Here is a 14,071-nt window from a genome sequence, read left to right as displayed (position 1 = left end):
GTCAACCTCGACGATTTCTGCATTTTTTTAAAGTGAAAGTGAGAGAAAGCGTCTGAGTTAGTCGGGTGTCAAACAAACTCCTAGCAACACATTGTGTTTGGGATAGCAACAAATGACACAAGCATCGGTGTTCCAAGTTTCAACACAGATGTGACTTGAAAACCTCAACAAAACCGAACTCTTTCATAGCTGCACTGCAGATGCAACATTCCTTTAGCCATCCAGATTCTACTCTGTGAATTAATCTGCAATTCATACACTTTTTTTGTTTGTTTTCCACCGAACTTTGTCGCTGCAAATGCGTGATTTCAGCTGATCCCTAATTGACTCCTAAAGGCCGAAGAGGCTGTATCTGAAATGCTCTGCATAGTGCAGCCGCATGCCTTTAATTTATTGAACTGAGACAAAGATTTTGCGATGTGAAAGTGAGAAGAGAAAAGCCAGTTTCACAGAGCAAACGGGCCGCACAGCGAGCTTCAAAGCCTCTGAGACTCGCTCGTCATTCTCCTGCAGCAGAGACACAAAAGTTAGTGTGGGAGGATGAGAAAGAGAAAGGGGAGATGGCTTAATTTGCTTTTTGGGTTTAGTAGAAGAAGGAAAGTCCTATAAGGCTCTACAAGCCAGAGTGGGCTCTGCACTACACACTGATTAAAATGTTTTTTTTTTTTTTTGAAATATAAAATTTGGGGTATTAATTAAGTATTAAAATACACTTTTGGTAGAAGAAAGAGGATTTTTCGGGGGCATGTTATCATCTGATTTAGTATTTAGTTTGGCATACTGATGAACATTTTAAGACAAGTTGAATAAGGCAAGAGTTTACATTTCGCACTGTGGGATATTGAGAAAGTCCTGAGTACAGCTTCAAAATGCAAAAAGGAGAAATAGGACGGAGACAAAAAAAAAATTAAGTAAGCAATTCATTGCAAACGACTAAACTGCAAATAATATGTTGAGCTGATCAAACGTTTAAGACTACAACATTTGAAAGCCCAAATCTTCACAAAAATGTGGATTCTGTGTCATTTTCATAGTTGCATTAGCCATCTGCCTTGAATCGTTTAATAATTTTACCTTCTTTTCTTACATTAGAGATTCAGTTATTTTTCAAAGTTATAGCCATAGATATTTCTTGTTGCTGACTCGTCGCAAAAAGGTGAAGTTACAGTAATTAAATAAACAAAAGTTTAGAAGGTCAAACTTGGTCTCTCCTAAATTTTTATTTTGTTAGAAATACGGGGCTAAGTGGAAAAGGAGTAGGCATGGACTTTTATAGCACTAAAATTATTAGATTCTTGTGTTGATCTGCTTAGTCAGTCAGTTCTGCTTCTGCTCATTCTTCCTTAGTGTGTCCTTTCACTGTTCTGCAAGAAAAGGCTCGAGAAACCGATTTCAGTTTGGTGGTCCGTTTCTGATCTTTGTTTTTAAAAAAATGACAAAAGTTTAAAAAAAAATAATAACAGCGCAATATCTGAAGTTGTCTTCAACAACTTATGTTAGCGATTAGCTCAGTGAGCGTGGCTAACATTACAAAAGTAGCACTGTTGCCGTGGAGATTATGTGGAATGTTAAAATGTCACTTTATTTCAGACAGTGTCTGTGTTTTCTTTATAAATGTGCGCAAATCTTTGTCGATATTCTGCTAATGTAAACCCCCCCCCACAATTTTGCAATTGCTTCCATTAGATAAGAAATGAAATTGAAATCATGAGTGAAGGAGTCATTCTTCTTCCTTTGTTTGCTCCAGTTGCAACATTCGGTTGTTGATCACGTGACTCGTGTGATGCACAGAAAAAAACCCAAAACAATTTCCATATCAGTTTTGTGATCCGGCGACAAAAATTTTTTATTGAAAAATTAGTTGTTTTTTTAAAGTATTGTTTTTCCATTGAGCAAATTTATTTTCCAGTTATCAAATTGCGCAATTATGCAGTGAATGGAAACACGGCTAACTGGGATAAATCTTAGTGACTTTCGTAAAGTGTTAGTATGCTGTTAGCTCTCTCTGTATCTCCGAACACATAACTAAATTTAATTTCATTCAAAGCCGTTTTGCACCTCTCTGTGTTAACACCGAGTCTTCTTCTCTTATGGGCTTGACACACTCAGTCTCCATTCATTTCCTATGGAACATGTGCCATGAGGGGTCGATTGCTTTTCCCTCCTTCGACCGGCAAAATTCGTGCCACATAGACGCCGATAGCTGTAGCGATGCAACACAAGAAAGTCAAAAAACATTAAGCTTTGTCGCTTCCATCGCTATCGCGTCCCATGTTTTGGGTTCACCCAGAAGTGGAAAACTGTCCTCTGTGGTTCGTCACTCCCCGTGTGTTGAGCCAATTAGTTAACGTCTTTCACATTAAAGCTTGTTGCCTGTTGGAGCTTTGTATGTTGCATTTGCTTATTGGAGAAACATCTGCTTTTCAGGTTTCTGGTTAGTCACTAAACAGCGTAGCTCAAACTATGAATTGGTCGCCAGTTGATTTCTATGTACGAGACTACCCAATTTATCGAGGCTTAGCTTTTTTCTTCTGTTTTCTTTCTTTGCTTGCAAGAATCTTCTTGTGCCTTGGAGTCCCCTACCTTAACAATGGGCATTACTGTAATTAATACTACTGGAAAATGGCAGGAGAAGTGATAGGAGAAGTACATTCTTCTTAGGCCACATTTCATCCACATTTTAATTTTCCTTGACGTGCTATTATCATATCATCACCCAGCTCTGGTTGGAAGGAGGCTGCATTTGAGATTTAAAGCCTAATTTTCACAACCGTGTACCTCCCACGTCGAGAGGAGCCAGTTGAGGTGGCTCGGGCATCTGGTAAGGATGCCTCCTGGACGCCTCCCTGGTCAGGTGTTCCGGGCACGTCCCATCGGGAGGAGGCCTCGGGGAAGACCCAGGACATGCTGGAGGGACTATGTCTTGGCTGGCCTGGAAACGCCTTGGGGTTCCCCCGGAGGAGCTGGAAGAAGTGGCTGGGGAGAGGGAAGTCCTGGGCCTACCTTCTGAAGCTGCTGTCCCCACGACCCGACCCCGGATGAGGCAGAAGAAAATGGATGGATGGATGTGTGTGCCTCCCAACTGAGTGAAGGCTGTGAAGCTTCATGCAGGCTTTTTGACTCGGTGCCATGTATTATTGTGCTTTACAAAGCGCTGTAGGAACTTCCCAGTTAACCCATTTCGCTTCAGAGACATCATAAAATCTTAAAACCTCTCCGAGCTGCTTATGTTTCTGCTCTGCTACTTCCTTTATCTCCTGATTTTCTTCTGCTGGTTCGAGAAGGCCTGTTAAGCATTCACAGTCAGACTTCGGTTATCAAACCACGAACCGATTATTTTCCACTACAGTATGCTGTATGCAGACTATGTGCGGCAGGGCATTGGTATGCAGTGGACACGCGCAGGGCGCAGCCTGTCAGAGCTGCGGTAGCGCTGCTGCCCTCTTGATTCACTTTGTTGAAAGGATTGCACCTGTCAGCGTGTAAACACCACGTTACCGCAGCCATGCATGCCCCAGCACTGGTGCCATGCTCCGCAGCCCTCCAATTTTACAACTCCAGCGCGGCGTAATGCAGTGACACGGCTTCGTTCCGCCGTGTCACCGCAGTTTATTCACCAGCAGCTTTTGTGGCCATATTGCATCTTAGTTGTTTATGCACGTTTGCTCAGGGCAAGCTGACCTTTCAGTCCGTCACTAAGGTAACAACCCTGAACCGGAGCCATCTAAGTAAATTTCACTGCGCATCAAATTATAGATTGTGCATATGATGATTTTATTAGGAGACATTCAGGGCTGGTGCCTTTAAATCGATTTTTTCATTTTTATTTTGTTGCTTTGTTGGACGCTTCATTTAATCACTGTTGAGTGCTCTTCAGGCTCTTAAAAAAAAGTCAATATTGCAATAGTTTTTTTCCTGATAACGAGCTTCATCAGAAGTGACAAGCTGGTAACTTATTCCTGACATCAGATCAGAACCTCAATGTACGTTGTGCTTATGAGAATTCACAGATTACTGGGCTTATAAGATGTCTTTTTTAAGTCAGTTTTGTGTGAAGTAAATAGTAAATGTGAGCAAATTTACTACCATTTAGCTAAAACAACAGAAGACAGAATGCAGAAAAACAGATTTCACATTCATAACCAGCTGCATTCGTCTGCAGCTTTTTCTGTTCGAGTCACAGCAGCGATAAACTCTGACCATGGAGTGATGACAAACTAAACCTCCTCTGGCTGGGGATAAATGAATTGTGCTGCCTAGACGGCACCTTGTGGGTGAATGAGGCCCATATATTTCCGTGCCTGGACCCAGAATAGACACGGATAAGGCCCTGTGCAGTTCAGGAGATTAAGGAGTTCATGACTTTTCCAGCTGGGTCATTTATGTGTCAGGTGTCCTGTACTGAATGAGTCAGCTATCTGTTTAGAAACGAGAAGGCGCGTTTCTAAACAGTGTGTAATAAGAAAATGTCAAAATTAAAAAATCCCTCCAATGAGCATGGATAGCCGTGACCTGATACATGTATTGTACAGTGCAAGGAATGGGGGCAAGGACATACCTATTTTTGCCTATGTGTTTTTAGAGGTGTAACAGGATACCCAAGCCATGGTTCGGTGTGTATCTCAGTTTTTGGGTCACAGTTTGGTATGGGTACAGTAAAACAGCAAAAAGAAACAAATGTAAATGCCAAATGCTTTCACCGACTGCTTTAACGGTAAATAAACACTCACAGAAACCACAATAACTCCTGCTTTAGAGGGGTTCTGTAGTAACAAGATGGATACAGAAACTCGAAATTCATGTCCTGATTCATTCACTTTAAAATGAAAAACATTTAAAGATTAGCTTGTTGTAGGAAGATACTGTTGTGAGTGTGTATATTAGCTAAGAAGTTCTCAGAAGCTAACAGCTAACCTAACAGAGCTTTTGTTTTGGCTAGCTTTGCCTTTTAAAAGCATTCAAGCAAAACATTTATATATTTGATGTAAATTATGCTATATTGGTAACATTAGCATCGTCTGCAGTGAGTACTTCTACATGTTAGCAATTATTGAAGAAACTGTTTGCGTTTTCTGAGTGTAACAACATCTGTGCTGCTATTAAAAGTTAGCATCAGCTGTGACTCATTAGTCCGTCCAGCCAAGAAGAGAGCAAACTTTTAGGTTTTATCTCAGGACAAACATCAAAAATAATATATTGTTTAGCCTTTCAGATCTCGTAGTTGTTTGTTGCACACAGGTATAAACATTTCAACTTTGTATTGTTATGGAAGAAATCAAAATTAAACAGAGGGTCTGTCTAGCTAGCTATAAGCCTTCAATGGTTGTGAGGGTTTCTCCACTCCTTACTAAAACCATTTATGCTCCATGGACATGTTTCTTTTTCTGTTAGAGCAATGTTTTTAGTAAGAAATTTAAATCTTCCTAAGTGGAAAATTCTTAGTTTTTATTAACCATATTTAATAATCATACAGTTTATTTTATAATAAATATGACCACAAATATGCAGCGATTTTTACTAAGAACAGACTTTAGTGCACACAAATTTGCATTTGACCCTTTGCTAGATATAGAAAAGTTGTTTTTTTAAAACAGCAACTAAGGTCCTGTATTCTCTTACGTAAAATAGACATTTTTTTAGGTCAAGACAACAACAAAAACTCAACAATTACTCAACATGATCAGTTAGGCTTTATCAAGACAGTCATGAGATGATGATTTGCTATAATATCCTGATTTAAAGTGAACAGTACAATATTCCACATTCTTAGTCATTCCTACCAGCCATTTTGGCATTAATTTGGAGAGGAGTGCTTAAAAAACAACTTAATTGTGTCTCTTTAACTTACATTTGTACAGTGACGATTTGGTACAGTGACATATATTGTGCACACGTATTTTTGCAGAGCCTAACATAGTTTTATAGAGGTGGAGGACAAAGAAAAGTCATGGTGTTGTTAAATGTGAATCTAAACAAAGTCACATCCCTTATCTGTATTCTTTTAACCTACTGAAACCTCAATCTGTCCCAGTGAACATCACCGTGTGTCCACACTCACTCAAAATGCACTTATAGAGGTCAGACGGCACTTGACCCCTCTTTGTCACTTTAGCACAAAAATCATCATTCACACTCCTTTTGCACAATTTTTCAAGAGAACCGAAGGGGGGAGGAGAGGCAGAAGGACGGTGTTTGCTCACAATTCTGGCTTTCTCTCTCTTGATGTACATGCTGTTTAGTGCTGATCTCAGAGTTGGTTTCAGTGATATTCAATTACCCACTTTCCCTCCACACTAATTTCCTCTAATCCTTCTTTTGAGCCACATACTAACCCACAGTTCAGCCAAACAGCTTGACCTGTGTTGCCATCGCTGGGAGAATTCACATCTCAGGCAGTAATACTAATGCAAACCCTGTATATGGAGGGGGAGGGAGTACGGTTTGTGGATATAGGGGGTCATTGAGGTTAAAGTCAAGATTTAATGGGAAAATGGCTCCTGGGACACTTATTGGTGTTATGGGGGAGGTACAGGATTTTTTTTTCCTTTTTGCCTTAGTGTCAGAACATGAAATGAACATGAAGGAAAGGGAGCAAGTGTGTGTTTTTGTCCTTCATCTTAAGGGACAGAAAGTGTTGAAAAAATGCTAACAAGACCTAAGCTGTCATCCTCACTTCTTCCTCCAATTGCTCTCTTAAGTGTCGGTATGGGAATTATTAACCATATGTAAATTAAATCGTTTAAGCATAGGCAAAAATCTTCTTCTGGTAGATATCTGTTTCTGGGTTTATTTTAGGTCGGACATGCCAATTCCAGTTTTAATCAATTCCAGTTTTTTTCCCCCTTTGGACTAAATTCCATAAAAGAAAAAAAATGCGCTGCGGTTTCCTGATAAAATACGCACAAATCTAACAGAAAAGTAAGAAATTCTAAGTTTCATTTTAGCGTTTGTCGCTAATCTATGCCCACAATTTGGTTAAAGTTAACAAAAGTGCATCAAGTTAGGTTTGTTGGAAAATAGTGCGAGTTTGCAGTTATGATGCATTTTGTAAATTGGAAGGGAAAAAAAATGAGAGCTGATGAGAAAAAATGTGTTGCTATCTGGCCATTTGATGAATGCATCTCTTATAATAACACTTGCTTTTGAAAATGTAAGAGGACATCGTACCTATCACATACAAGTACAAGCAACGTTAAATCATATTATAAAGTACTTTGTTGTCTACAACTGACTGATGATGTGCCCTACTAGCTGATTAGCGTTTTCAGCATTGCTGATAACTCTGGCCAGCTGTAGACATGCTATTACGACAAACAAATCGATAATATCTTATTAATTATCAATTGAGGTCAGCTGTCAGATCTAATTTGCTATTCACTGCCTCATCATTGTCCAGAGCTGTAGGCACTGCAGGACAGAAGCCATCTCTCCGTTTAGCTAAATAACACTAAATAACCAAACGAGGAATTAGCCTGTGGCTGGAAAAGGTTCGTACAAAACAATGGCTGCTTTGCTTTTATCGTGTAACATTGCTCGCTGTGCTGTCCTTGGCTAAGTGTTGAGATCTTCTAGAAGTAAAACACCACAGTGTTTCTGTCCTGTAAATCACTATTTAGTTACTGGCAGCATGTGACTTTGCCCAGAGAGATAAATAAAACATGAAGGTAACGGGTTGAAGCTTGATAGTTTAATGCGTACATGGTTGAGACTCTTATTTTGAAGTCAGAAAGGAGGTAGGACTGCTGTGTTAATAGTCAACTAATAAACTTAAAATTCATTATTACAAAGCAATAGAGAGTATTATTTATTTATTTTATTTTATTTTTTTTCTGGTGGTGACCAATGTTTTGCTCCACTCTGAGTTTCTGGAAAGTTTCCAACATCCTTAATATTAATATTATTCATTTTATAAAGGAATGTGGCTACAAAACATATTCAATGAAGGCACATTTCACTTCTGCTAAGGATCTAAGGAGAAATATTATTTATTTCAGTAAAAAAAATATATATATAAAAATTAAAGTAATAAAACAATGTAGTTTACAGTTGGATCTTTACCTGTGTAACCCAACCTAACTCTTGTGTTCTCAACAGTGGCTTAGGCTACGCAAGAAGATATATTGTCAATAAATATTTTTTTCAGCTATTTGCTAAAAAAGGACATAAATCATTTTTGACATTCCAAATTAAAGCAAAAATGCACATCTAAACAGAAATTATTTATGGTTTGAGAGATTTCACTTCCTCCCGCGCACAAGCGCCTTGGTTGAATTATAATAACTTAAAGTGTAAATCCTCCCAACGGTATGAATAATTTTGAACTTAACCGTACACAGATCGACTTTGGGAGCCAATTATTTTCTATTCCTAAAGCGACTGATAACCAGAGCGTGAAAATTGCCACTTACAGAAATTGTGATAAGCCAAACAAAAAAAAAAAAAGAAAGAAAGAATAAATAAAAAAAGGTGTCAGGAACTGCGCATACAGGCAGTTGTGAATGAATGGAAAAAGTGACTCAGACAAGCAGCTGTTGAGTGCTGCTGCTGTGCCTCAAGTCTGTGGGTTTGTCCTCAGAATGACGCGTGAAATCAGTTGCCACAGTATATTTTTGGAGTGAAAAAGCTGCTGACTGCTGCTTTATGTTGACATTATTCTATTAAGATAAGTGAGATGATGAGTGTCTTCAGCGAGAAGGGGGGCGAGGGCAGCGTTTTCGCCGGCATCAGCAGAACCTCTCACACCCTCACCCTCCACCTCCCGCTTCCTGGTTACACGGCTGACAAAAGCTCCTACATGACATGGATGTGACCGGCCGGGCCTGCGATATGTCATCATAAAAACAAGCTCCATCGTGAGCGCCGTTCGCTCCTGGCGTTTAAGAGCAGAACGTAAACATCCAACTTTTATCACAGCTGGCTCTCAACGTCACCGGGATCTGTAATGAGACTGAAAGCCTCGCCGAGTCGAATTCAAGTCTCAAGGCTTTAAATCCCTTCGCATCCATTTATGCTCATTAATTAATTCTCAACGAGATTCGAGTGGTGAGACGGCCAAACTGTCTTTCACGAGCGCACATCCGCGGGAGGACGGGATTTCATTATGCCCTGCAACACACACTGGGGCCATAAAAGCTCCCAGCTTGTTGCTATGGAGCTTTGACTTGTGTCAAAGAATACATAAGCAGAAACTGGGATGCTTATTATGGATATTATAGAAACAGAGCACGGCCTCGTATCCAATGCAAGCGGGCGAGATAGCTCGGCTTACGGGACTGTTCTCTTATCTCACGTGGTTGGGTTTGAAAATGAAATGTGCTGCAGGTGAGATTTCTTTTTTTTTTGGGGGGGGAGGGGTTCCTGCACACGTTGTTCTTTCATAAACGGTCCCTTCCTTTTCATTGGGTACATCTCAGTATGTGTTCTGCAGACTCCAGCTGGGACGTTAAAGCTATTATCTAAATAAAATCCCAATCTTCAGATCCTCCTTGTGTACGAACAAGGCTGGTTGCATCGGAAGGCAAAAACGGGCCCGTCCGTTCGCATTGGATGAGGTTCTGTTTCTGTTCCGATGGCTTTTCTCGGATCACCGGCCAATAATTATGGTTAAGGTTGTTTTGAGGTCTACAAACATTGCTTGTCAGTATAAAGAGCTTGAGACCTAAAAAAATAAATAAATCGGTCTCATATTGTGTAGCACAGTGTTAAAGCCGTTCGTTCCTAAAATGGAAAAGTTCCCCATTGTTTTGCCTTTATGACTTCACTAAAATCGTTATCAGGTTTCTATAGTCCTCATATTAGTAACTCAGTTATTGATTTTATCCTAATAAGCGTGGACTGCTGTGACATTCTCATGGTGTGATAACCTTGAGTAAAAATACTATAAAGTATTTATACACACATTTCAAACATTATTAATGATACTGCTAAACGTAGCACTAGCATAAAGAAATTCCCGTGCACCACCGTCTATTTGCAGTTCAGTATTTGCAGATTCACCTACTGGATGTAACGTTGGAAAATTCTCGTTTTTCGCAAATGTTTTTCTAAAATACTCAAAAGAAAGTGCAGCTTGGGAAGCTGAAATACTTAAGACACAATGCTACTTGACATGCTGTCTTAGCACTAATAGAAACCTTATAGTGCCAAGATGATTTCCACTGTGCTTTTAGCATTTTCAGATTCTAGCTATTTGAGGGGAAACTTCCTTAATCTTCACCTCCACTATATTATTATTATCCTTTTCTTTTAGAATAATGTCTATTACTGTTATTTATTGTTCTTTTGTTTTTGCAAAAGTGCCAGCTGTCAACCAGGTTAATAGAAAATGATCTAGAAGACTTAAGATCTCGGAAAAGGAAAAACAATGTTTGACATATTCCCTCTCTGATTATTGTGGCATTTCGCAAGACGAAATAAGTTTGGTCATCTTTACTGACCTAAAACGAGAGATGTTTGGTCTGATATAACTGTAGATGGCGAGAAAATAAAAGCCTATGTGTCTTTTTATTTGGTACAATCTTCTGGTTTCTGCTGTGTATATGAATGTTTATCCAAGAAAAAAAAGAAAAAAGAAGTGAAATCAAAAAATTCCTTCAGCATTAGATTCTACTTCAGACTGATTTGGTTCGTACCGACAGCGTCTTCGCACGTCCACACTACCCACTCAGCCGTTCAGCTGGTGAGCCCCAGAGAGTCCCTAAAGTCAAAGAAAAGCTGCATGTGGAACAGTTAGAGGTTTGCCTCACGCTCTGCAGCATCCCTTTTTAATGCGATCTCCCCCAGTCTTCAGTCTTTGGCTCGGTGCAGATGACACGCCGTCTTTCATATTTGTTGCGCTCCGAGAAGCTGCTTCCCTCAGATAATACACCGACGTCCTTTGGGACACTCCGGAGGCTCCGGGCAGGCAAGATGTGCTTGTCTGATAGAAGCAAGTGATGTTTACAAGTGTAAACATTCAATAATATCCACTTGACTTTTTGTTTGCTGATTCACGCTTATCTGGTGTCTCAAAGGGGTGTGTGTGTGTGTGTGTGGGGGGGGGGGGGTTCCCTATCTGTCTGCAAAAGTGCGGTTCAATTGTTTTTGGGAGGTATTTTACATTTGTCATGAAAAAGTCAACCGCACCAAAAAAAACAAATTCTGCTCCAGTGTATAATAAAATAGGCGTGGCTGCTTCCTGATTTGACACTTGCTGACTTATTTTCCTTCTAAACAGTCAAACCTAATCCGTTCTCTAAATATGGACACCTCAGCTTGAGCTTTCTCTTGAGAAACAGGAAATTGCCAATGAAATCTATTTCCTGGAAGACCTTTTTTTCTCTCTCTCTCTCTCTCTCTCTCTCTCTCTCTCTCTCTCTCTCTCTCTCTCTCTCTCTTTTCTTCTTGCTAAAGAACAATCCTGAAGAACTGTCATCAGAAGGAAGCTAATTGGGGAGTTCCTAGTGAGAGAAATTATGTCTAAAAAAAGTCGATACGGGCTGAGATCTCTCCGGATTGTTGTGATGGTGCAGGAACAGAAAAAAATGGAGCTGCTTAGGAGGTGGGGGGATATTTCCTCCAGTGCGACTCTCTAAAAAACCCTCGGACTCAGAAAGTAGTCCTTCATCTCATTTTTGAGGCACCTAATTTGGAGCCGAACTGCTTCCACATTTAATAAGAAACTGAATTAAACTAATATCTGCTTTTAAACAGCACGATGTGGCTAAAAATTGTGAGTCCTTTCTATTATTCAGATGTCTTCTAGGTACAGTGGAGAGCCAGAAGAATGAACCGCTCCCCACAGAGCCACAGCCATTGAACTGCAGCTGATAAGCTGTAAGACTTTACAGCGACACCCTCTGTCCTTTGCTCCCCACTATACTCCGTTTTATTAGGGCACACAGTTTAAAACGGGCTGTAGCAAACGTGGAGACGTCGAGCAGAGAGGGGAAAACGCCACAAACACACTGTTGGTCGGTTACACCCAAGGATGAAGTCATCCGTCAAAGGCGATCCAGCAGAGACAGCGAAGCGGAGCAAAAAAAAAAAAAAAAAACAAACACGACTCCCCTCAAACCAGTCTATCAGCAGAGGCGCGCTTCTGGCCTTTATTTTACGGGAAGTCACAGACGCGCGGCGCGTTGGCCAACTGCACACTGTTGCTACATTCCTGTTAACCCCGGCTGCAGCTCTGAAGAATGTGAACTAGCTCAGAGAGCATGGATTTAGGCCCTTGTGTGCGCTTGGCTTTAGTGCTGATGCTTCTGGTTTAACGTGGCCAGCCCTCGGCCGCGTTTAGAGTCAAGGTTTTGGGTTGCGGAGCATCTTCGCCGAGTTGACCTCTTTATGTTAGAGGTGGACATTATTTAGATGTACAGCTTAGCACGTGTATTTAGATGTAAGCACAGCATTGTTTTTTATTGCTTTTAGCTCAAAGCAATAAAAGCTTTGAAAGTGAATCAGCTCAGTTGATCCTGAACTCTAGCTTTTGTAAGTTCTGTCCTTTTGTGTTTGATTATAAAACATTTACATTCTCCTCCTCAAAAATCTGGCTACGGTTTAATGAAACTGAACAATAATATCCTCGTAAGATCTCCAATCAGATTGAAAAGAGGAAATGTTGGATTTCTTAGGGTTAGGGTTAGGGTTTCACCTTTTGCAATCAGTGTCAGATGTGTTTGTATTTCTAGTATTTGCAAGTACAGATTTTTTTTTCCACAAGCTTTTTCGAGAACTTAACGTTTTTGGCATTTCACATTGTCTGCCTATACAGTGGCATAGTGCGGTGCTGAGATACTTATTGTGATAAAGATGCTACTGTAATTTTTGTGCCATCTTTAGCAATACTTTTGTCACTGCATATAGTCAGAACAATTCAAACACCAAAGGTAATCTAAAAATTCACCTTATTACTTCATTTACATTAAACGGTTTGGACGTCAATCTAAACACCGTCAGCTGCCAAACAATTAGTACATTAAACAAGTTTACAGTTAAACTTGTGTAATGCACACAAGTTTAACTGTGTACATTACACAGTTAAACTTGTAATGTAAACAAGTTTAACCGTTTACATTATTGGTCTTTTTTAAAACCAATAGAAATATTTCTAATGACAGACACAGATCAAGCTCATTTGGATCCATTGTTTTATGCTTTAAAACTTGAAATTGGGGTTATGCGTCAAACATTTGAATGTATTTAGACTTGTTCTTATAGTACCACACCACTGCAGTGCCCTCGTATGACATTTTGTTTTATTATTCTAATAAAACAAAATGCTCTCATGTTGGCTGTAAACACTAACCCAAGAGCTTTCAGAGGCACCGTCTTTTTACATTGTCTAATTAGACAGTCACATTGAAGCTCACAGGCTAAACTAGCAGAGCAGCTCCACCACATGTGAATACCCCTTAGAGAAGGGGTATTCAGATATAATAGAATAATAATGGACTGGATCATTTATTAATGCCACTCAGCTCCTTTGTTGATTAGGAGCCACACAGCGATTAACCGGTTTTTCTTTTCTTTTGTCCTCCAAATGCAGTTCCTGTGCCTGAAGAATATCCGGACGTTCCTGGTGGCGTGCAGCGACTCATTCGGAATGAAGAAGAGCGAACTGTTTGACGCCTTTGACCTTTTCGATGTCAGGAACTTTGGCAAGGTAAGGGAGGCCCTTGCCGGCAGTCATACGGTGACATTTTGGCTTGGTTTTTGGTAAATGAAGGCTGCCTCCTTCCCCGCCGTGCACGCCAGCTGTCCCCAAAGATGCGCTGAATAAGACAAGTGAGCCTTTATGTGTGTGTGGAAGCAGAAAAGCAGCTTTATCATTACTAATAGGTAAAAGAGCTCGCTTTTCACCACGTAATTCCAGATTGAAATTTACAGCGAAAGAGTTGATGTGTAAAAACATGCCAACTATTAGGTCTGGGTGATAAATTGATTTGATTAATTAATCAAAATTTTGGTTTTTGAAGATTTCATTTTTGGAAAATCTGGATTTTGTTTTTCCACCAATGCGCTCTGAACTGCTGACACCACTCCAGTTCAGAGTGATGCCACCATCTTGTTTTTACGGCTTCTATTTATTTGG

At 40.1% G+C, this 14,071-nt stretch overlaps 1 protein-coding gene across 3 annotated transcripts in view; it reads left to right on the top strand.

Moving 5' to 3' along the window:
* vav3a (vav 3 guanine nucleotide exchange factor a) overlaps positions 1–14,071 on the top strand; it is a 103,275-nt gene that overhangs the window by 6,380 nt on the left and 82,824 nt on the right. For all 3 annotated transcript variants that reach the window (XM_008438367.3, XM_017301931.2, XM_008438368.3), the window contains exon 2: positions 13,526–13,642. In XM_008438367.3, coding sequence (XP_008436589.2) covers positions 13,526–13,642 — 117 coding nt within the window. The remainder of the gene's footprint in view (positions 1–13,525; positions 13,643–14,071) is intronic.

This window comes from Poecilia reticulata, chromosome 20 (assembly GCF_904066995.2).
Source record: "Poecilia reticulata chromosome 20, P_reticulata-male-v2, whole genome shotgun sequence".
Taxonomy (NCBI): domain Eukaryota; kingdom Metazoa; phylum Chordata; class Actinopteri; order Cyprinodontiformes; family Poeciliidae; genus Poecilia; species Poecilia reticulata.
This window is presented reverse-complemented; position numbering and strand designations above follow the sequence as displayed.